The sequence below is a fragment of the Falco peregrinus genome, chromosome 12, assembly GCF_023634155.1.
Source record: "Falco peregrinus isolate bFalPer1 chromosome 12, bFalPer1.pri, whole genome shotgun sequence".
Taxonomy (NCBI): Eukaryota; Metazoa; Chordata; class Aves; order Falconiformes; family Falconidae; genus Falco; species Falco peregrinus.
In genome coordinates this window covers 2,999,369-3,023,859 of record NC_073732.1, presented here as the reverse complement: position 1 = coordinate 3,023,859, position 24,491 = coordinate 2,999,369, and the positions used below count along the sequence as shown (strand labels likewise).

At 39.0% G+C, this 24,491-nt stretch overlaps 1 protein-coding gene across 2 annotated transcripts in view; it reads left to right on the top strand.

The window, feature by feature from the left end:
* The window catches only part of STAG1 (STAG1 cohesin complex component), a 199,965-nt gene that overhangs the window by 135,085 nt on the left and 40,389 nt on the right, over positions 1-24,491 (top strand). For both annotated transcript variants that reach the window (XM_055817028.1, XM_027791966.2), the window contains 9 exons: positions 4,626-4,705; positions 7,228-7,335; positions 9,602-9,716; positions 11,963-12,080; positions 12,724-12,827; positions 15,738-15,830; positions 15,956-16,045; positions 16,232-16,435; positions 20,614-20,684. In XM_055817028.1, coding sequence (XP_055673003.1) covers positions 4,626-4,705; positions 7,228-7,335; positions 9,602-9,716; positions 11,963-12,080; positions 12,724-12,827; positions 15,738-15,830; positions 15,956-16,045; positions 16,232-16,435; positions 20,614-20,684 — 983 coding nt within the window. The remainder of the gene's footprint in view (positions 1-4,625; positions 4,706-7,227; positions 7,336-9,601; positions 9,717-11,962; positions 12,081-12,723; positions 12,828-15,737; positions 15,831-15,955; positions 16,046-16,231; positions 16,436-20,613; positions 20,685-24,491) is intronic.

Here is a 24,491-nt window from a genome sequence, read left to right as displayed (position 1 = left end):
ATTTTAAGGACATGTACTGGGTGTTTCACACAATCCAAAATACATCTGAAAGTAACAGCCTGTAACAAAGGATTGTAAGACAGCTTTTTAGCTGAGTATGTGCTTAATTTTGGAGAAAGAGATACTTTGATCTGCATCACAATATTCTACACTTCTGCAGAACAGTTTACATTGCCCTTTCAGACAAATCCCTGAGCATGATTGTCCTGTTTAGGAGCTAAGTACTGGAGGAATATGTCATCAGTTTTTTACTAGCACAAACACCCTGACTTTTTGCTTAATATCTTGATGAGAACGTGCCTGTCGATTCACTGTGTGGCACGACTGCTTTATTTCACAAGTGACGTATCTGGAGAGATGAGTGTAGAAATAGTCATTGCTTCTGTTTGGATGCTCTGCACAGAAAGCTTTCAGGCGCTGTCACCACGTCAGCTGGCACTTTTTACCATTGCTTTTGTGTTCTGGAGAACACAGAGCTGTGGTAAAGGCTACCCTCCAAGGAAAGACTGTTTAGTTAAAATCATGATGATAATCCTGATGCAAAATTCTGTTTAAAAAAAAAGTGGAGATGACTGATTTATTTTTGTTTAAATCATTATTATAATGCTGATGAAAATTGTTTAGTAAAAAGTGGAGATTTAAGTACTCATAACTACTGTGCATGAGATTTAAAAAGCTTCTCACTGTAGATTTTACACTGCTTCACTGGTTTTGTCTGTCATTGCAGTTACTAGTAACTCCAGTTTGATCTAGGAAAGGACAAAATACAGAAATACACAAAGTACCTATCTTCCCTTATGTAAACGATTCATAAAAATGTAATAGTAATGTGCCTTTTACCACATCACTTGAGATGAAGAAAAAAGATGCTTAAACTGCAGTGAAGTCTAGACACTTAAGGAAGGCTTTTTGTCTAAAATGCTAGTATATAATAGAGGAGACTCTTCATTAATGATCTCCTTCATTTGAGATTTTTTTTATGGTACATAAAATATCTGTCAGGAATGAGTTAGGAGTGGTTTAATGTGGGAGATGAAACTAGATCATTTTGTGAGATCACTTGAGGGCTTGTATTCTGGGACTGTTGCAGTAAAAAGCAAAGTTTCCTGCCATAGAAGAGTGCCTGGCAAACAGGTTCAGACCTCAGACTACTTGTGTAATGCCTCCGTAAGTCTGGTTTGCTTATCTCGGGACAACCAGAAATACTAGTTAACTCTCCAGAAAAATAAACCCTCCGACTCTGCTGCTTTTCTTGTTCCATCTGTGCGGACTTACAGATTTGTTTATATTTGCTCCTTCTGTAATTTGATTTATTTTGAAATAGGCCTTTAAAACCCTGCTGGTCTCTGTATCTGCTTCTCTTTACTAGAAAATGTGCTGGGTGCATCTCTCAGCATCCTATAATTTGTGAGAGAAAGTGCTGCTTTGAGTCTGAACCTGTCCCATCCACCAGCAAAACTTTTCAAGACAACTGGAGGCACTTTGAGAAATAGTTAGTAATGTACTTGAAAAACTAGAGGAGCATGAAACCTCTAAATACTTCCTCCAGCTTTTTCACAGTATAGATGGTTTTCTTTGTTAGAAGGAGTTAGGTTAGCCTGTACATTGCTGCTTGGCTTAGAACAGCACGAGGAATTTTCATTTCTGTCAAAAAGATTCAGACGAAAGGGAACCCTGTTAAGAATCCTCATCTGTCTTTGTTCCGTTAAAGCTGGTTTTACTACAGAAATCTGTGTCATTATGCAATATATTAGAGAAAAGGTGAGTTCAAAGCCTCCATGAGCTTTTTGAGAGAACAGATTTGTTTAACACAACAGTTTTATCAGTTGCAGTTTCCAGCCCCATCAAGAGGACAAAGAGCTGGCATTGCCCAAACGCCTGCCCTTGGATTTACAGCTGTGCTGACAGGGATGCGGCCTTTGGCACCACTATAGAGCAAAGTTTCAAATTAATGCTTTTTGAATCTGTGATATATTACTTAAATGTCTTGCCACCACAAACTCTTATCAGCACCCCCTGAAAAATAATTGACCTAAACGCCATTCTCAGTTCCATGGCTGCTTATTTATATTTCCTCATCAGACTTTAATCGACCTGCACAGTTCAGCTGATACTCGGCCTAGTCCATTCAAACTGTCAAGAGAAATCTCTCTAGAGATCTTCTAGCTGTTTAAAGTATAAATTAATTTGATCCAGAATGACTTGTGCTGAGGTGTTAATATTTCACTGCCTTCCCAATAGCTGTGACGAGGATCTGATGATGTCCCTTCTCCAAAGGAAAGACGTGTGTTCTTTCCTGCATTTGTTTGTGTTTCTAGGAGTGGGTGATAGTAGGTGCTAGAAAGTAAGCTTTGTCCATGAGAGAAACTTTTGTCCATCAAAGAGGAGCTTTTTGTTTTTCATCAAGAAGTCCTGTCTGATACAAACATTAACTGAAGCCGTATAGAAAAGATGGGAATTAACTCTTTTGCAGCCAGTGCCAAAGCCAAGACACCGGCAGATTTAGGTGCAGTCGTTCAGTTCCTGGCCCTTTGCCGGAGAGTGCTGGCTCTGCAGCCTTGGAAGCAAAAGGAGATAGATTTGCTCTTCAGCCAGCCTTGTTCACAGCCTAATACATAATTGCAAACTGATCTTCATAGCCAGTGAAAATTGGTATTTCAGGTTATAAATACAGGCCTGTGTCCTGTTCTGCTGTACAGTAGTACAGCGAATTTCTGCCAAAGCAGATGGAGCAGCTGGGGGTTTGTAACTTCCTAATCCACAGAAGTTACACCTTCCAGAGACATTAGGTGTTCAGGTCTCATTTTCAAGGATTTTGGTGCCTGGCTGGCATCACACAGAGATGCTGGCACCAAGGCAGAAAATAACATCCCACTCTGTTTATTTTAAGCATGATGTTTCTGAGAAAAATTGAGAGGAAAAACCATTTTTTTTGGATAAGAGAACATTGTTGCATCAGCAGCTTCAAAGTCCAAAAGGACTTCAAATTCAGAGAGTACCTCTTGCTCTGTAGGCAGAAGAGAGGATCCCTTCTAGGCTTTTTTCAGAGATGTGAAGGAGTTTTATACTTGTGTGCTTATTCCTTCTTGTGCAGTTAGTTCCCTCCCTGTGGTATCCTGGAGTTTAGGATACACTTTGAGGGGGTATATGAAATTCCACTGATACTTTTAAGATCAATGTCTCTTGGCTCTTTCTCTTAATGTTGTTATTAGTTCTTGTTCTGTGGCCAGGACTGTAGGAAAAATTGACAGCAGTTTTTTTTATCTTGTCCATACACAGAATTTCCTGTTTGGAAAACTATTTCACTGTTTGAGTCTCTTCATGGAGTTCACAAAGTCTCTAAAGCTGTCTAGGTAGAACAGTTAAATGCATCAAATTTCCCAGGAACCTTTTTTTTGATAGAGGTGCATTCAGTCATAGTGACAAAAAGTTATCTCTACACACCTGGTTTTGTTGAGAGACAACCCTTGACACAGCCACAATGCATTCTTTATATACTGTTCCTAAATTTGAATATTGAAATAAGCATCTGTTGCTTGTGTTCACCTTCAGCATTTAAATGCCTGGAATAGTAGAAAAAAGAGGTGATACACTTTTATTATTTTGTCCTGATTTGTTCTTGGTGACTTTCACTGTTGTTTCCTAACACATCCCTTGTTTCTTTTCCAGTCCCTGACTTCTATTTTTTGCCATCCCAAAATTCATATAGTACCTAGTCCTTCCTGAAGCAGGTCAAGCCAGAGAAATCAAGTTTTATTTTCAGATGGCCCAATTTCTTTTCATTAACTTGATCAGTCAAGAAAAGAACATGAAGACATACTGCATTTTTATGGATGGATAGGAATTCTCCCCAGATAGGAAGGGCAATTTACACTAATCACATCTGGGTTTGGTTGCCAGTAAGCAAACTGAAACTAAGAAGATAAAAAACCTTGGGAGGCTTCTTATAACTACATGGTCCTTAGAAGGCATAAAATAATTAGATTTGATGGGAAAGTGGTATGCTTGTCTCCTCTAGAAAGAGTATAGGAAAATACAATGTCAAACCATGGAATTTCCCGCTTTCCTGTGGAACGTCGGTAGTGTAATTCTTGAGATCAGCTTCAAGCATTAAGATGTAGCCAGATATAAAGTCCACAACTTTATAGGCAATATGCAGGTGTATATATTCAGGGGTGATTTTCTTCACAGCATTTCCAAATATGCATATATGCAGCATTCATAGCTCTAAAATTACTGGTTTTCAGGGGGATGAAGTGGAGCAATTTCTCTGCCGCCATCCAACCGAATACATTCCTTTTTAGTCAAGAACTGTTAAATAAGACCAGGCCAGAACAGTGCTTCAACTCCAAAGTCTGCTTGCTTTCTTCCTGGAAAGCACACAAGGATAAGGACTGTTTGTTAAGCACTTGTTCTTATTCCTGAGTACTTGCCTGTTGTTCCATTGTGCATATAGCACACAGGTTCCTAAGATGCACCTTAAATGGTTGAATAATATTAAAGGGCTTTCACGTGTCTAGTTGAAAGACCTTTCTCCCCAAGAGTATTAATTCTGTAATCTATAGAATTCTTCATCTGATGGCTGTGAGTTTCTGTTTTCTCACTGTAACAAAATTCCTTTCCAGGATCGCATTGTATCAATGACACTCGATAAGGAATACGATGTAGCTGTGGAAGCCATTCGATTAGTCACGCTAATACTTCAGTGAGTATTTTTGAAAACCTGTATATTCTCTTTGAAAGTTACCTAAGCCAGTAATATTTAATTGACTTGATTTCTTTGCTTGTGTAATAAAGTGAATCTGTTACTTTACACTTAGTCTGAAGTTGAACTAAATATGTAATAATACACTCATGAAGCTAAAATAAGATATTCCATCTCATGGAAATAAAATAAGCAGAGTATAAATACGTATTGATGTATTGAGATCATTAGTGCATCCATTGTTGTGGAAGAATGCCAAAGGGCATTTATACCTTTTGCCAAGGGCAGAATGATTGTCCTCCTCGAAACAAGTATCTGTGGGTTACATTTGCTGAAATGTAATAATATACATAATATTACTATGTATAATAATAACTATTAGTAGATAACTCTAGCAGTAACTAAACAAAGATCCAGTATTAGGGGAATTGATTACCTGACACAGCCAAAAAAAGAGAGCCATCTGCTAAACAAGCTGATGGGGAAAAGATGCTACAGTACCCTTGTCTGGGTTACATGGCGGTGGCAGTGGTAGCTTGTAATTTTAAACACTTGGCCACGCAGGAGAGGCATCCTTCCAGGCTCCCAGCTTTTTCTTACAGAGATGCAGTGGCTTCCCTGAGGCAAAGATCCTGTCCAAAGATCATCCCACATGCCGACTGTTTGAACCAACCTAAGCTTTTATTATGTATTCATTAAACCCAATGTTAAAAGAAAACCTGTTTTACAAACAGATGCATAAAACTCCTGCATCATACTTCATACCCAGTAGCTCCACTTTGAGGAACATTTTTGGATGTGCAGGATTTGGATGAAAGATTAGGCTAGTTTTTCCTATTAGTAAAAAAGACTGGACTTAATTTTATTTTTTTTATTTAGGGGTCACTCTGCTTTACAGATATTAGACTTTAATATTAGGAAGAAAATCTATTATCTACTGTTATATTTTTAAAGCAAATATAACAAATATGATCACAAATGAGATGCAGAACACATCAGTTCCCTATGTTGTTAGCAACATTTGGGAACACAGTAAGATTTTAGGTCAAAAATGATCAAGTGCACCTGTTTTTTTTTCCTGTCCTGTTTTCTCTTCTGTTGCATGGTGAAAGCATAGCTAAATGCACGTAGCACCAGAAGAATGTGGGTCATGTTGAACAGCACAGGGTCATATTCTGGCAGGCAGGAACTCCAATAAGATGTCATGAAGTCACGATGGGGAACAACCAATTAAAAATTACTTGTAGTATAAAGCCAAATGATGTATTGAACCCTGACATATAAACGTTTCTGATGAAAGCTGACTAAACAAGGAGGGAAGTAATATTATCATATGCGACAGTACTGATATTTTGGTGGGGTATAATTGTTCCAAGGCTTATAGTATTTTCAACACTGCTGAAAAATTGAAGTTTTTCTGAGTTTTGGAAAACTCACACGCAAAATCTACCTTGAGCTCAGAAGCAGCAGAAGCCCCAGCTGTGTCATTTACCCAAGACAAGGGTAAGAGGTGGCTTGTTCTTGCCAATAAATGATTATAGAAAATAACCTTTTCATCATCTTTCATCCAGCACAGCAGGGTATGACCAGAGTCAGTTCCTTGGTGTTGAAAATGAAGTCTATATCTATCTAGTCAGCACAGTAACTACTGTAAAAGTGATGGACAATTTATTGAATCGGCATCTTTGTAATTCTAAATGCACACTGTGATTCAGTCCTGAAGGGATGATGTGTTGGTTTGGTTGGTGGGTGCACAGGTGTGTCCCCGCTTTGTGGCGTAATCTGGTTTAGTTTTTTACCGCCCATATCCAGAGTATTTCTGTGCCTTCTCCCATTGCTGAGGCAGGTTTACCCACCTGGCCTGGCCCTTTCAGCAGCTGGAATTGGGTATATTCCTTCCTACTTAGCAGGCCAGCAGAGAGGCCCCTCCTGCCCTGCAGTGCACAAAAGCGCGTGGACCATCACATGGAAAGACTTAACTACCCAGAAGGGAGCAGGCCAGGAAGCTGAAGCAGGTTTTCCCAGGCCCAGATTTGAAAGCTTTAAAAATTAAAAGCTTTGAAACCAAACAGACGTTGTTATAAAAGTAAATAAGTTTAAGCAAGCAATTACTTTTTCCTCATGTGTCATTCTAGGATTTTAGTTTAATAAAGTTTGATAATGAGCGTTTGGCATCTTGCCATGTGTGCATCGTAGTTAGCGTGATGGTCTAAGTAATTAAGCAGGGCAAGATTTGTGAGCAGTGATGAGAGATTTTTCATAATACCATTTTGTATGCCTGTATATATATATATATATATTGATACAACTGGGAGAAGGAAATCAGACAAGCTTTCAGTCTTACGGTCCCGTTAAATCTCTGTGTTTGAAAATGAACCAAAGATCCTTGAAGTCAGTGTTCAACCATTTAGGATTTTGTATGAAGAGGTCAGTCTTGTAGTGGTCACAGGTAAGTTAGGGAGGTAAGGGGACTGAAATCAAGCATTTGTTGTAGTTCAGGTGTTACTTTCTGACTCTTTCAGTGGAAGCGAAGAAGCTCTGTCGAATGAAGACTGTGAGAATGTTTATCACTTGGTGTATTCAGCACACCGGCCTGTTGCAGTAGCAGCTGGAGAATTCCTTCACAAAAAGTAAGTTATCAGTCACCCTGAAATAAGACCAGATTTGTGAATGCTTTCTAGTGGAGGCAAGATCAAAAGGCGAAGAAGAAATAGAGTGAAATATCCCAATTTAGCAAATCAAGTATTTTATTTAAAACAGAGACTTATTCTCTTGTTTCAGTTCAAGACATAAAGACTTGAAGAAACTGAATTTACTTTTTTCTTGCTCTAGAATTCAGATAACTTTTCCTAATTCTTTAAGGGCTAAATATACAAAGGCTGCATAAACCTCTAAAATAGGTTTAAATCCTGCAACTCTTGCAGAGCTACTGTTGTGATAATATATATATATATAGGGCCTGTACATCCATGATGGTCTGCCTGATAAGCAGTCATCATTTTTCCAAAGTTTTAAACCAGTTTATTTCAAAATTGTGAACTTGAGGTTGTTTTATGTAGTAATAATTAAGAAATTTGTTTCTAAATTCTCTGACTTCCCCTAAAAATACATTACACCGTGGTTAACATCTTTCGTGTACCCACTGTGCCAAAGGAAGTGAACTAGCTTTTCCATGGATGTGAATCATACCGCATCAGTAACTATGACCAGGACATTGCCACGTCGTAGGAGTTAACCTTTCCATTTTAATGTTTGCAGTTAAAAGTCTTCTTAGCAGTAGTTTTATTTTTTCCCCTCATGGCTTGTAACATTAGAGTTCTTTAATATAATTATAGAGTATTTATATCAGATTGCAGGTTATCTAATTTTTCATGCGAAGATACATGATAGAAAAAATTGTGTAGAAACATGTTTTCCTTTGCCAGTGTTCTACTTTTCTGTGCTTTATTAGGGAATTAGAAGTCCACATTGTAATTGTAAGCTTTTACAGTGGATTTCTGGAATTCTGTCTTTGTGATCAGGCTTTGTCTGTTTCAGTGAATTAATTTACAAAGTTCAGTTCCATTTAGTTTCCTACATAACATTTGACAAGTTTTGGGAAAGGGTTAGGTTCTTTTTAAAAATATAGACTGAAATTCTTTTGTTAATCAACATGTGACAACATAATTCTGCAAAATGCCTTGAAGGGAAGTGAAGACATACCTGCACCTTAGTGCACTTACTGTAAAGACAGAACTTTATCCTAACTTTTCTTTACAAGATACTATGCTGTTTAAACATCTCTCATAATGTTCCATAAACATCTCTCAAGGTGGTCAGCACTGAGAGAAGATTGTCCCATTCCTTAACACACATTTTCTCTTGGTTTATGCTAACACATAAGAGCTGGTGCTCCATTTAAATCAGATAGAATCAAACTTGAGGCCTTTCAGGGGGGATTTCTCTCACCTAATTTTGTAAGTTTAAATATCACTTCCTACACGTAAGCTAGTCATTAGACTTTCTCTCTGTAGTTAGCAAACAAAAGCAAATAATTCAGAGAAACACTGACTCAACCCTGAGGTGCGTATTTTAAGATATTTCAGCACCTGCAGAGATGTTCATTTCTTATCTATTAAGATAAGCAGTGGGGAAGAGGTGATGTCTTTCACTAAAATACGTTTGTGTGTAACTCATCCTTCTCTTTTCAATGAGTTACATTAGTGAAATCAGAATATTGTTTCACATTTCTAATCTGCTTTGTGACTGTGGTTTCACTGTAAAGGAAGGAGCAGTTTTCAAACTCCTCAAAGTAAAACAATCGTCGCTGTAATTGTAATGTAGGCAGGTCTGAGCTCTCTTCCAAGGTAGCAGTAGTTTGGAAATTAGCCATGCATCAAGGAACTCAGTCCGGGCTGTGTAATTTACCTGAAAAACAAACCCGTAGCTTGCTTTATCCTTTATGCTGGTACTGGTACATGAGGTTGGTTGTTTAATGGGATGTCAAGTTTGTTTGTACCATGTCCCAGTCAGTGTGACCACAGGTACACCTTAGTTCTTAAGGCACTGGTGGAATAAATGCTGCCACCATGGTAAGACTTGGTAAATTGAAAATGCAAAACTATACAAATTATGCAAATGTATAAACCTGTGCAAAATCCTTCAACGTAAATGTGTTTTGGAGAGCTTTTCCTGAGTGAAATTCTTCCAGCCCTGTGAACTTGAAGACCCTGAAGATAAATTCATCTCTTCAGACAGGCGGAGGTCATGTCCTCTTTCCCTTGAAAGAAATAGCTTGAGATACTTTCATGGTGTTTTATGAACAAATCTACTATATCAAGAATGAATGCTCATCATATTATTGCAGAAATGAAATTTGTTTTGATAAACATGATAGCTCCTTTTGCTTATTTTTAGACTGTTCAGCAGACATGATCCCCAAGCTGAAGAGGCTCTAGCAAAGAGGAGGGGGCGAAATAGTCCAAATGGAAACCTTATTAGAATGTTGGTTCTTTTCTTTCTTGAAAGTGAGGTAAAAAATTCATTTTTAACCTTTACATGTTTAATAAAACCTGGAACTTAAGTAGTGATTTATCAACATACAGTAACAAGTTGTCTTTCTTTTCCTTGTTGTCATCATTTCAGAAATACTGTATGCCCTTTACCCTGCCACCATTTCTTTGTCCATCAAGCAAATTCAACTCAAAATCTTCTTCATGGTTTATTTTGTTCTTGCACATCCCCACTGTACTCAGTACTGCATTGCTGGTAGTATGGTGGCTACCAGGATTCTTTGCTACATAGAAATGGAACTGGTGCTTTTTTTAAGATAACAATGTAAAGAGCGTACCTCTGGAGTTACTCCTTATGTAGTAAAATAACTCAAACTGGAAAGGAACAAAAATTGCTTAATATCACAAATTTTTGTTAGAATCATAGAATAATTCAGAGTGAAAAGGACCTGAGGGTCATTAGCTCAAAGCAGAGTCAGCTGTGAGATTACATGAGGTTGTTCAGGGCTTTATGCAGTTGTGTCTTGAAAATGTCAGAGGATGGAGACTACAAGCATATATAGGATGACATTAAGTGTTTGATTAACACATTCAGGATGGGATTGTGCCCATAGTTCGTGTCTCTAGAGACAACATGTACGGGAAGGTTTATGGTAGACATACTAATAGTAATTCAAGTGGGGAGTAGCAGTGGAGTGAAGGAAAACTTGAGAAGATAAGCTATCAGGTACAGGATGCTCTGAAGGTAGAGTGGGAGAATTTTAAAACTGATACATTTTATTTGGTCATAATTACAAGATAAAGGAAGACTGAAAGAAAGGAATGACAGAAATGTTTCTCTACAGAAGAGAGGGTAATATATTTTGTGTAAAAAGCAAAAGAAAAGCTATTGCAATCAGTCATTTTAATTGTTATGAAGCCTTGAACAGGACACTTGACTGTGAGAATGAAAAGACACAAACAGAGATGCTGAGAAGGAAGGATAACATTTATGTACAGTGTTAATGTTAACATTTTTTAGAAACACCTTCTAAACCTACAAATCAAGTCTGGATGAAATGTCACTTACTTGTGTGTGCCTTCAGTTAGCTATCTGAATGTCTTTTTAGTTCCAGCTTCTTAAAAACTTAGATTGTAATAGTTCATTGTATTTTCTGGTGAAAATACCTTAAATCTGAGTGCGTGTGATTGGGAGTTACCTAGCATGAAGCTTATCTATGCTTCTGAGGAGCAAAGAAACTCAGTTTGGCTCCCGAAGCTATGGTCAGCAAAGTGCCTTCCCATACAAGCCATATGTTGCTCCGCAAGATTGCTTCTCTCTTGGGGCCAGATTTTGCTATTGCTGTGTTTGAGAGAGTTGTTAGAAACAAAGTAGAACACTATGACTCCAGTTTTAATAAAGAGTAAGAGAACTGGGATTTTCCATGTGCATAGGACTAGAAGATGTAAGCACTGCAATCAGAGACGATGCATTCAGAAGAGGGAACAGGTAAACTTGTGACAAGCGTCAGTAAGCTCTGTGACACACGATATTTTGCCCAGAGCTGTCAGAAACAGAAGAGTAGGTACATCTACCGATACCTCCTTGCCTACACTCTTCGGTGTTTTTCAGTTAAGGGATCAGTCCCATGTCTGGCAAGCAAATCAGAACTGCGCATTGTGGTTGTTACTTTTTGATAGTGGATAAAAATCAGTTTATAAAACAGTAGAAGCCTATGGATTATTTTTTCTTACTTTGCAACGGTTGTGTTAATTCACATTAAAACATTTTTTGCCGTTGAAGTTAGCATTAATTCTATAACCCCTGAAATCAGTAGGATTTCTGGTACTGTTTTCTGAGCACGTAGCAGCATGTATGAAAAATAAATGCCTGTTGAAAACGAATATATTACAGCTCTCTTAGTCCCATATCTCACAGTCTCTTCTTTTTATAATGCAGTAAGAAAGGGAGGAAAGGTAAGTTTACAGCTTCTAGGTCAGAACTCTTGAGAAAGATCTTTCACAAACCAGCTGCTTTATGGAAAAGAAGCTCAGTTTGGTTTTTTTCCATGTTTTATTAAAACATCACCCCGTTGCTGTGTAGTTGTATCATTCAGTTGGAAGAAGACATTCCAGAGTTAGTTTCAAAGTTTCAAACTGAATTTTCTTTCCAACTAACGTAAGAGTACATGCCCAGGACACCTTCTGTGGCCAAATGGTTGTGAAAGTTAAAGAACTGCTGCTTGTACCGGAGCACTGTACTGATGGGTTGCTTTGGATTTTCTAGTTGCATGAACATGCAGCCTATTTGGTGGACAGTTTGTGGGAGAGCTCTCAAGAACTGTTGAAAGACTGGGAATGTATGACAGAATTGCTCCTGGAGGAACCTGTCCAAGGAGAAGAAGGTATTTGTTTGACCTCTGTACTTCTTTGGTATTGCGCAATATTGTTAATTATTCTTAAAAAGATGTTTCACTGTGGGTGACAGAGGTGTTTGTTGTGGTTTGTTTAGAAAGCATATTTGAAGATGTTAGTATAATCCATTTTTAATGTGTTTTGCTTCAAAAGCAGCATTTTTGTACTCTTATTTTTCATGTTGTGAAGTCTGCTGTACTGTGGTTCCCTAATATTAACAGCTAGGACTTCTTGTCTGTATATTTAAATAACTAATGTATACATGAACATTTCAATAAATTAAATTGCTAATAACAGTTTTCAATAAACAAGCACTTCAGGTGTTAATTAAATAGGGGGCTTTTCCAGACAATGTTAAAACTGAGTGAATTCTCAAAAGGAAAAAAAGGGGGTTCTTTCACTATTGGTTCCAAATCTCCTTTTGCTGATCATAGACCTGTGTGCACAAGGTAGCCAGGGAGGCTTGTAGCAAGGAGTCCCCAGCAGCAATGGGTGTCATGCCAGATGCTTTATAATCCTTCAGGGCTTCCTGCTTATTCCCCATGTTTTAAAACTGCATTCGCTTATTTGGCTTCGGTAAGATGTCTCGCACACACATCAGAACTGATGGTCCTTGTTCTTTTCCCTACGCAGCGATGTCTGACCGGCAGGAGAGCGCTCTGATTGAGCTGATGGTGTGTACAATCAGGCAAGCGGCTGAAGCACACCCTCCAGTAGGCAGAGGCACTGGCAAGAGAGTAAGTGGTACTGCAGCAGGTAGCTCGGACCTGCGTGTGTTTCTATAGTAACATAAAATATTTGTCTATGATGCCACTTTTTGACACTAAAATAAGATTTTTATAATTAGTGTTTCCTGTTTCATGTGAACGTTTTTGAAGAAAAATAGTAGAAATTGTCTTTCTGGACATGTTTGGTTTTTTGTTTGTTTCTTTGATTTTGGGTTTTATATTGCCAAGCTAAGTAATATAAATTTACAGCATGAAAATATTTTTTTATTATTTTTTAGAAGTTCTTTTTATCATACCCTGCCTTAGACTGGTAACATACCCACATCTACAGCCCTTAATGTTAAATCTAGCTTAGAGTTGAAAGTGTAGACCTCAGGAGGAAAACAAAATTACTTCTGACTGTCTTCCATGAAAAGGAATGTGCTGCTAATATGGCCATAAAATTTGCAGAAAAAGCCAATGGTGTCTTCGTCATGAGAGCGGTTATATACTGGCACAGAAGCTGAGGATTTGTGCGGTTTCTGTCCTTGGCAGTTTTCAAGACCTGACTGGACAAAACCCTGAGCGTTGTGCTCTGACCCCTGAGCTGGCTCAGCTTCGAGCAGGAGGGGTGGCACTGGGACCAGCCTGAATGCATCTGTGGTTTTATGTATCCATCCTCTTTGGCCTCTCCCACTGAATATGTGACATTCTGGCCATATTGCAATCTAGCTGCCTTTTTCATTTATTTTATAGTGATGGGGGGTGAGTGGAAGCCCATTCTCAAGGCTGGGCATGCACACTTCTAAGGATTTCAGTTTAGAGTCATGAGGGCAGGGTGATCAACAGGCTTTCAGCTGTATTCTCCATAAATACAGCATCCATGTTCTCAAAGAATCTCAGCTTCCCAAATGTATTTCCCTGATTTTTGGTAGTCCTCCCCTTATTTAGGTTAGACTAAAATGAAATAAACCCATGCCATCATTTGGTACTTCTGTTAGGTTCTGTTCTGAATAATCATAACTAGTTTATTAAAGAAAGCCACAGACTTAGTGAAGGCGAAATCTGGAGATAAACTTAGCATTCTTTATTGCTAAACTAAATGCAGTTGCTTAGCTTCTTAATTTTTATGTCCAAAACCAGATGAGCCTCATGTCCAGAAACAGCATCCCAGGAGGAGCTCCAAGTAGCCATCAATTTAAACATGCTTTATGTACCTTTAATTAATAAGCATATTCTAAGAGATTCCTGATTCACTGAAATATTTTAAGGTGAGAGGGGAATCTATGAAAGCACTTAACTCAAATTTAAATAAGATGTAATACCCTCTGTAACCAAAACTGTATTGTAAACACAACTTACCTGTGTTTTGTCTCTACCTGCTATCTGTTCTAGTGGACAAAGCAACCTTAAAATTAACAAAAATTTCATGTTTGTATTTTCAGTTTGGAGTACCAAATAAATGCACTATTAGCTCTCCATGTATTTTTTTGATCTCAAGTGATCTACAGTTCAGTTCACTCAAGTTTAACATATTGCTTAGTCTAGATTTTCAGTGGCTGTATTTCTTCAAAGCTGAAGAGAACACTTCGGTAAAATGAATTTCACCTCTGAATGATGATCAAAAGAGCCACAAGATGATCCTAGGGACGCAGATTAATTCATATTGCTACTGAATAGCAATATTTGACCACCAGAACATGACTGGGTTGTTAGGGGGTGGGAGCCTGACTTGCTAGCTGCGTTTGGGTTGTCTCCCTATTCCTATGAGCTAGCAGCTTTTGCTGGCACAGGTGGTGCTGCACTGCAAGTTGGTGCAGGAATTGTGGTTGTTGCTGTGTGTACCCAGCTGTCTGCCGTGTACTATGGAAGTGGTTGCTTACTCAAGTTACAAATCTATTCTCCACTGCCGTGGTTGTTTTTTATTCCTGCTGGTGCAATAGGCTACCTATCATCCCAGCACACATTTTGTTTCCAGCTGTTCCTCTTCACTTACAGAGAGGTGTAGGTATGACATGTAGCTTTTGCTTCTTTCCAGTTAGATCATGAGTTATGGGATGGTAACTGCAGGGATCTCTGACTTGTCAGTAGAGGTTTGTCATGTTCTCGTGATCTTGCTAGCATATTCTCTGAGTTGAAATGGGAGCAGATTTCTAATTATGTACTCACCTTCTTGTGAAATAGTTTTTTCTCTGACTTTAGCTTTTAACCCTTATCATGCAGTCTGGCAGCTTTGCTATACATAAATCATTAGCTAACTTGTATTTTATTATTTGTTTTCAAAAGTATTCTCTCCTTTTCTGAAGCCAAGAAGCCAGATCTAAGCTTTTATGAAGCATGCTGTTTTGATTATTGTCTCTTTATTCACTGTTTCAAGGTGGTTTTGCTATGAGAGCATTGATAGCTTCAGTATAGTTATCACTGAAATTTGTAAATGAGTTCTGTGAACTTGGATGTATGTTCTCACTGAGAATTACATTCTGGTTTAGAGATGAGGCCATGAATCCGCTAATGAAAATCACTGTTACAGTGTGGTTTGGTTTTGGTTTTCTTAATTATACTTCAGTTCGCCCTGAGGTCTTACATTAACACTTTGTTTAATGTGTGAAAGCCAGAGCTCAGTTCACTTGGAAGAAATAGCAAAACTTCCACTGACTTGGGTTATATTTGAATTTCAATCCTAAAAAAATGTTGATGTGTGGAGGCAATATCATGCTGGATGATATGATATTTTCCTTTTCAATCACGGCTTCTTAGGGCACAGTCCTCCCATTTAATCACTGTTCAGTCCAAATGTGTTTGAGTTTTTTATTCCCTCCTCTTTTGATTTATTAAAAATACACTTGCATGGATTTTTGTTTGTAATACAAACTTTAGAAAAATTAATGAATGCTATATGCAGAAATTGTATTTACTTTGGTTATTTTTGATGCTTTGCAGGTCTTGACAGCAAAAGAAAGAAAAACTCAGATAGATGACAGAAATAAATTGACTGAGCATTTCATTATTGCACTTCCCATGTTACTATCGAAGGTACATTTTTCAACAAAATAAATCCCTCACTGGTATTTACAACTGTCTTTGAACTTTCTCATTCTGTAGTGTAGATGTTTATTTTTACTTCACTATTTTTTTGTTTTGTTTCAATGATGTTCTAGTATTCCGCTGATGCCGAGAAGGTTGCAAATCTCCTGCAGATCCCTCAGTATTTTGATCTGGAAATCTATAGCACAGGCAGAATGGAAAAGGTATAGTACTTTGGGCAAGAAGTCTGGTTGCTTTCAAGTATCTGATTACTACTCTAGTCGCATAGCACTGTGCCTTCATTTGGCTTATTAGTAATCTAACCTTGATTTGGGGTATTCCTTAAAGGACTTTTTCTTTGAGTTTCCTGTTCAGGTGAAGTGAAAGCTGAACTTCTTTTCTGATTACAGCATCTGGATGCCTTACTGAAACAGATTAAGTTTGTGGTGGAAAAGCATGTGGAATCAGATGTTCTCGAAGCCTGCAGCAAAACCTACAGCATACTCTGTAGTGAAGAATATACAATCCAGAACAGAGTTGACATAGCCCACAGCCAACTTATTGATGAATTTGTGGATCGATTCAACCATTCTGTAGAGGATCTGCTGCAGGAGGTTTGTTTTCTTAAAATGAATTTCATTAGACTACCTAAAATACGCTATGATAAACTGCAGGAAAACATTTTTATCAAGTCATGAAATTATCCATCTGTAGACATAGTGCAGCAGCAACTATTTCATAATTGTTTGGAGCTGTTTCTCCATGTACAAAATCCCTTGGACTAGCCATTAAGCCTGCAAAGCATTGATACTGTAAAACAAAGACCATGGGACAATCCTGCTTCCGAAAAATTAGTCTAGTATTTAAAGAGTCCCCATAAGAAATTAAATGGATGAATGGTTGAAAGCTGATGAAAAATGCAGAGAAAGGTGCATTTGCATTAATGCTTGTGGTGATTCTAGTAGTCCCAAATGGATATATGCAGGCAGCAGAATCAAGATTGGATTATGTCTTGGATGGAAGAGAGGATTTAGTAAAATATTTATAATGGCATATTGAAAGAGCTCTGGAAAGAATGAAATAAAGATACAGGTCTGAAACCTGGAGGTACTTGAGATTTACTTGTAAGAATTTATCCTTCAAAATGTAAAGACAGAATACATTAAATAAGAATAGAGACCTTACTCATTTTTTCTTGTTTTACATCAATTTGACGTTATGTAGCACTACTTAGTTTGTTGTAATTCTCATCCTTTTTAAACATAACTTAAGGGCTGCATAGATCTTTTTTTCTTCATATCTTCTAGCCATGCACTGCACTATGGCAGGTACATTTGATTTTTTTATGCACATTTATAGAAACTTAAGGTACAGTCTCTTTTAGAATTGCATAATAAAGAAAATAAGCTTTATTTCTATCTTTCAGTAATATGCACATACAGGCATACTGTATATATCTGCCTTGTCACATTGCAGAGTAAATAAAATTTTTTCTCTTGCTGTAGGAATACACATGAGCAAAAGAGGCAGTGCATGCAGGAAGCAGGCACTCCACAGCCCAGAGGAGTTAGTGCGCCATTGTACGTTCTTTGATAGAATAAATTTACTTTGCTGTCTACCCCTCTGCCATTTTGTATGTGCTTCTCAGGAGCTTCCAAGCAGAACCTGAAAAGACATTCCAGGATTTGTGCTGCATCTCTGTCTGTCTGTGTGTGGCAAAGGAAACCTTTCAGCTAATGCCACGTTGCATGCCTTAGCAGTCTGGTTTAATAGCCATGGGTTTTTGAAGCTCCTCACCTCTGGCCAGCACGACCAAAAACTCTTTGACAAAAACCTTGGGGAATCCATTGCTGACTTGTGTCGCAAAAAGGGCTAAAGTTGTATCGCTGGCACAAAGATACAGCTTCAGACCCAGCCGGGTTTGCCACACCAGATGCCCAGCAACTGATCAGATAAATAGTGGCCTTTGGTTCTGCCCATTGGTACCCAGTGACACAGGTTTAGGAATTCTGGTGAGGTCCTCAAGGTTTCTACTATCCGTACATCCAACACCAAGGTTTAGTCTGGCTCTGTATACAGGGACAAATCTCCTGTGTTGTTTCTCCAGACCTGGCTCTTGAAGAATCTTCAGCTTATGTCTCCACAGCCAAACCCAGATCAGCAAAAAGCATCTCATTCACACTGTCTTGCCTCAAGATAGGAGAAAGTACCTCATAGCTTTTTTCCAGAATCAGACCAAGAAGCAAATGGAATCCCAGCTCTTTGACACTGACTTGCCATTTCTGTTACACTGGCTTGTTGTAAGGCATAACGAAAATGTCTCCTTTCAGCTTTTTCTCATAGTTTTATCTTGGAACTGCTCCACAACAAATGCCATATTTGTTCTCTCTGTTGTGTAACAGCCAGTGTAAATTAGGTCTGTCTGAGGACGTGCAGCTTTTTTGGAAGTTTCCACGCTGTTCTGCTGTATAGACTTTGTTCATCCGTAGATCCATTCAGGGATTCAGAGCTGGCAATTCTGTTCCCTGGATAGTTTCACCCAAGAAAAGATCCACTCACCATTTTATTAGTATTGCTGAGGCACCTAGAGATAATTTTTTTTGTCCTAATCCCAAACTCAGTTAGCAAATACAGGAACATGTAGATCCTTCTGCTGCACGGCAGCTGCTCTTTGACTTCCCTGTTGCCCTCCACACAGCAGCTCTGAGGAGGCGTCGAGACAAGAACCAGTCCTCTAGTTCTTCAGCTCCTTTTCTGTGCTCCACATACCCTTCTGGAAGCCAGCAGTCAGCATCGAGTTTGGTTTCCTATAGCATCAGTCCTCTTGTCCTTGGGTTCCCTGATCTGAGGAGATTGTGCTCTCCTTCCCTTCGCTGCCTCGCAGTCCCTATCTGCACATTTCCGAAGCTCTGCTCAGGGAGCCCCCTTGCACAGGCCGCGTGCTTGCTGGGCCTCAGAGCGCCGCGTTCCAGCACTACAAGCAGTGAAGACGCAAGGAGGTTGGAAATCTACCTGCTGTCCAACCCCAGCCCACGTTTCAGCTGGGTTGTGCCAGCAACACACTGAAGTTTTGGGCTGGGGATACGTAAATGTTGAGGGAGTTGAGAAAGCGCACTGTGGGGTCTGCAGTGCTGCCCTCTCCCTGCCTGACACTGCTTGGAAGATCCCTCCAGCCTCACCTTTTCCCTAACGGGAAGGAGGTGCTGGCGTTCATAATTGACTTCCCACCAGTCTTCTCAGGAAAAATAAGCTAGGGGAAAAAAACTTGTTTCCTGCGTTTTTCCTTTATTACTAACTGTGGTTTGATCAGGAAGCCAGTAACTGCTTATTCCCGCTCCATTTCCCTTGACTTCTCTTTGCAGGCGGCTTTATGCAGTACTCCAGTGCAAAAAGCTCTGAAGGGTGCACTGGGACTACTGGGTAGAGAGCAAAGACTGGCCTGATGAAGGAACATGGGCCAGTGATACCAAAATACTTCTGATGTGTACCCTTCCTTCACCCGGCTTGGGAGGGAGCCGAGAAATGAGAGCAAGGGCTTAAGATCGTCGTGTATGTTCACTTCATGAGAGGAGGATGAGGGCTGGGGATTTCAGAGAAAAGCTGTGTCCAAAAGTCGTATGAGAAATGAAGAATTAAGAATTTTAGATCCCTAAGGAAAAGGAAGTGCGGAGGTCAGAAATGTGACACAGAGAAAGATGTGGAGACAAAACCAGGACAAATGTAGGAGAAAGCAAGAAAGAGAACAATGGTAGCAAGGATTTAAAATTTTAGCCTTTGTGATAGACTTTGCTGAGTGATACCTGGTAGAATAATGAATTTTGAAAAGTCACGTTTCATCATTTTAAGGATATTTCAATTCAGAAATGTGCATGCTTGTACCCAAGCAAGTATCCCACTGCTTTATGGCTTCCCACTAGGTGAGAGAAACATTGATTGGCAATTGCATCTGAAGGCAGGGAAGTGTATTAATTGTCAGGCTTTTAGACAGGAAAAAAATGATCAAAATGAGATGGAGAAGAATTGTTGTAAGTGGGTTTCCTATTTCAGAAAGTTGCTGGGAAAATTTAAGTTTTGGAAGAACCTTATTTCCAGTCATTTCACTAAGAGAATTTGCTGTTCAGTTTGCATGAAACATTAGGCTAATGATATTTTAGAATGCCAGAAAGAAGTTGTTAAATTCAAATGAAAAGTTTTGATTGAATTGTGCAATATTTGTTTGGACTGTTGTTTCCCCAGATCTGTAAAAGCTAAATTAAAAAAAAAAAAAACCAACCTTCCATCCGGTTCTGAATGTATGTCAGTCTGCGCACATAATGTGATTGCCAGGCATTACAGTGTAGCAGAGGGATCAGCAACGAAGGATATGAAAAGAAAGAAATTTTCCAACTGATCATTTTTAAAAAATTGCTTTTGACATCGGCAGGTTTCTGGTGTGGAACAAGGCAGGCATGTGGCTTTATTCCTGTAGCACATTCATCAGCTGATGGTTAAAGCTGATAGTTCAGTCCTTTTTGTAAAATATTTTATTCATGGGAATGATTTCTACTGCTAGAGGTTACTGGTTTGAGCAGTAACACAGTGATACTGCTGAACATTGTCAGATGATGTTGCTTATTTCCTGGTGCTATGCAGTGATTATTTAAATATTATGGAATCTAGGTAAAAGTCACTGGAATATTTGGAGTCAGTTTTGGTGTCAACATAAAACTGCAAAGAAATCTGCTCCTCCCCATGCAGTAGCGTACCCTGCTGGATTGCTGAACTGTGTTAATGGATTTCCTTTCATTTTCAGGGAGAAGAAGCTGATGATGATGACATATACAATGTGCTCTCCACATTAAAGAGGTTAACCTCTTTTCACAAGTAGGTGATTTTTTCTGCCCTCAAAATTTTCCTATGTTAATTTTTTCATTTCAGCGAGTATTGGTTGATGCCTCATGTTAAGAAATGAGAAAAGATACAGCCTGAAATATGAAACAGAGATTGATGAATGATTAGGGGTTATTTGTCAGTATGATATTGGATTAATTTGGGTCTTTGCTTAGTTAATGCCATTACTTTTGCAAGTGGTACACCATCAATTGTACTAAATTCTTTTACACCTATGAGTGTCTTAGTAAAAGTCATGCTCCCCTATATGACGGACAGGAAATGCACAAGGGAGGATTATTATCTCTGGTGCCAGTGGATACAGGCCAACTCTGGGCTTTCCATCTCAGCTTAGGAGAGCCCTGGAGGAAGTTGCTTCTCTCAGCTTCTCAGTGTCTTTTAGGTGTTTCTCCTCAAAATTAGAGAAATAAGTAGTAGTAGTAATTAATAATTAATTATTAATAATGTATTACTATGATGATGTTATGGTGAGAGTCTGGAAGATGTGTTCTTTTCCTGCAGAAATGCCAGGAATAGTTTCTACTTGAATTGTTGGCAAAGTCCAGCTGTGTGGATTGCACAGAAACTCCTTTGCCAAGCATGAGCCAGCTCAGTAGAACCAGGCAGTAGCTTTTCAGGGACCCGCTGCTCTCAGTTACACCTACGGGCACCTTCATAACTTGTAGAGCAACGTGGGAAACTCTGAATTTTGGAGCATACCACACAGACCTGATCTTCCGACCTATCAGCAGCAGGAAATAGTTGCACCTGGTAGCATGTAAGAAAGCTTCAAATGCAGGTGGCTGAGCACCACAAATCGTTTCTCCCTTATCGCAAGATGTGAGAACGTAATACACAAATTGGTTTTAGTGATTTCATTTCTCTCTTCTTTCTGTGTTTAGTCTTCACTTATCCTGAATTCTGTGTTGGATCATTGTATAAAATGGTTCTGAAATATCTACTCTTTGTTTCCAATCAACAAGAGTCCCACAGAGATCATTAAATCGTTACTAATTTCCGTAGTGCAGCAGACTAACACATGTGCAAATTAGGTTTTCAGTCACCCTAGTAACACACTGGAGCCACTTCTGCCTTTCCTGAGAGGATTGGCGAAAGCTAGAGTCCACATCCAAGAAAGAAGCACAAATCTTAAGGCTTTTCTGAGTGTCTCCCATATATATTTTTTCCTTTAGTATTCCAAATCTCTATAGAGTTAATTCAGACTATAACGACAGCTTTGTAAAATAACACACAAGTCAGGGTTAGGGACGTTTACCTTCATCTTCAAATAATAGGAAAGAGAAAAGAATCAAAGCTAAAGAGCTGAAGAGCAGCTGTGTATAATTTCTCAGCTGTTTTGTTATTTATGATTACAGTTCAATGGGAATTTCTAATTAATATCTGCTTGCATATAAAGAAGTAATGAAATCTTTTCATTACTCTACTGAATGTTATATCTGATGTGATTTCTTTGTGAAAGGAAATAATCATACCCTCCAAGACAGAATTTTTGCCGAACCTTTAGCTGTGAGATTAGGATCTTCATTTCAAAACTCACATTGTGCATTCTCATCCCAAAGAACGGTGGCTCTTGTGTGATACTGTCATTGTCCATCATCAATTGGGAGCCAAAAGAAATTAAATCAATAGAAGAAGTTGAAATTCCAGGCTAACCACTGTTACCTTTCAGATCTTCTAAAAGTGCACTTGATACAGTGGTTGCTGAGGCTTCGAAAAGAAACAAGTCCCTCTCTTCCAGTGCAAGAAACTGCACTGCACATTATCTGTGCTTGTGTTTCCTTGGTAGTTGCTGCTTCATCTTTTAGAAAAAAGAAGGCCAGGAAGGTGGGGAAAAAAATCAGAAAAGCCTTCCAGGCCAAAAAGCTTCTCTACTGAGATTTCCCGAGCCTTAGCTAATCCTCTTTCTGAGAGGGTCATGGCAACAAAGGGCTCACAGCACACTTTCAAATTCATGTTTTTTCATCAAACAAGGATATCAGTATTCCAATACAAATGAAATTAATCATTACAATGTTTCCTCCCAAGTTTTAAGAATATAATAAATTTTCTTGAGGTCTTCTGAACAGAACACCTGGAGTATATACTTGAGTTTCTTTTTTTGCCAGGGTCTCACTGATATTTACAGCTGTCCTTAAGTACATGGAGACCCTTTTTCCTATGCTGACTCCAGCCCAATTCAGCTAAGCTTTCATGCATACACATCAGTGCTATATCAGTTTTTATGCTGCAAAATATCAGCATTTCGTATTTAATTACTTCAGTTAATTCAGTGCAAGACACGTGAATCTCAAGCATCACCTCCGTTACTCTGGATGTGCCCTTTAATTCCGTCTTGTATATAGAACATCATTTCACATTAAGAAATCAGAATTGTTGGTGTCACTGTTCAGTAGTACTCAAATATGATATGGAATTCATTCCTTCCTGCCTCCACACTTCATAAGTGCACATATGGACTTCATAAGCACGCAGTGGCTATGGGAAGTCTCCAGATACGCATCACACATTTACCAGTATAAGCATGATCAGTCAGGACACTTCTCAGATAAGTAAATTCATGGTCAGACCAGCAGATCTTCCTTTCTGTTATAGAAACCTTTTGCTTAACCTTTTTTCCAGTAGTTGACAAGTACACCCTTCAGACTGAGTTGCTCAGAAGTTTGTTATGCACAGAAGTAGAAGTGATGATCGATGAAACCTTAGTAGAGGAATTAGACTGTATTTAGCGTGGCTGTTGGAAGGCCAAGGTACAGCTCCTCTCACTTTGTGCCTCTTTACAAAGAGAAGCAGTGTTGTGGGTGGAGAGATCGCCTCTTCAAAAAGGGCATTTTCTAAGCTGCTTCTTGCCATGTTTCAGGGACACTGTGGAGCTGGTACCTTCGTCTGACTATTTTTTGGCAGAAGCGTGTCCAGCAGAGACTGCTATCTATAGGGATGAAAAGAAACCTTTGATGAAATGTTAGGCATTGTTTTCTGTAATCCATGAAGACTCTGACATGGAAGGGACTAAGGGAAAATTCTGTGTTGTGAATTTTCATTCTAGGAACCTCTATGTCAATCTGATCCTCTGTGGAGAACTGTATTGTGTCCAAGGTACCTTCATAACTATCGTGTTGATTGCTAAGTAGTTCAAAAGAGACAAAAGTGTACCAGAATATGCCTAAATTGAAGGTGGAGGCTCTTCTTTAAGGAAGTTTGTCTTGAAAAGCCCTGTGTAACTTGTATATAGTTAGAATTTTTCAACTTTGGAAGCTGAAGAGCCCTTCCCAAGATCAACTGTGCAGCCAGGCTCAGCAGAGCGAAGGTGCCCCCGCTGCCTGGCTGTGCGTGCCCCCTGCCACGGCTGCCCGGCACGCAGGGCTGTCAAATGAAAAGGCAGAAATGAGACAGTTTTTCCTCTCATATTCTCTGTAGGATAATCTCTGCTGATATCTGCCTTTGCACACCAAGGAGATTTTACTGCTTTAATTACAGTGCTGTAATTAAGGAGGTACAACTCTGCCTTGCTAGCAACCCTGTGATTTGCTGAAGCAGCATGTATGTGCCGAATATCACTAGTCAGAGGCAGTTCTCTGACAGCCTATAATTTATCTATGAAACGTTTTATTTTCATACTTGAAAGACCATCCAGAATCTGAGACGGGGGGAGTACATTTTTACATTTTTGTTTCCTTTTTGTAAAGTTTTCCTATTGTTCTATTCATGGATTTGAGTTACAAGTCAAGATGCACCTTAACAACACGGCTCTGGAGCGCGTACTTCATTCGCTCTCAGCGCAAG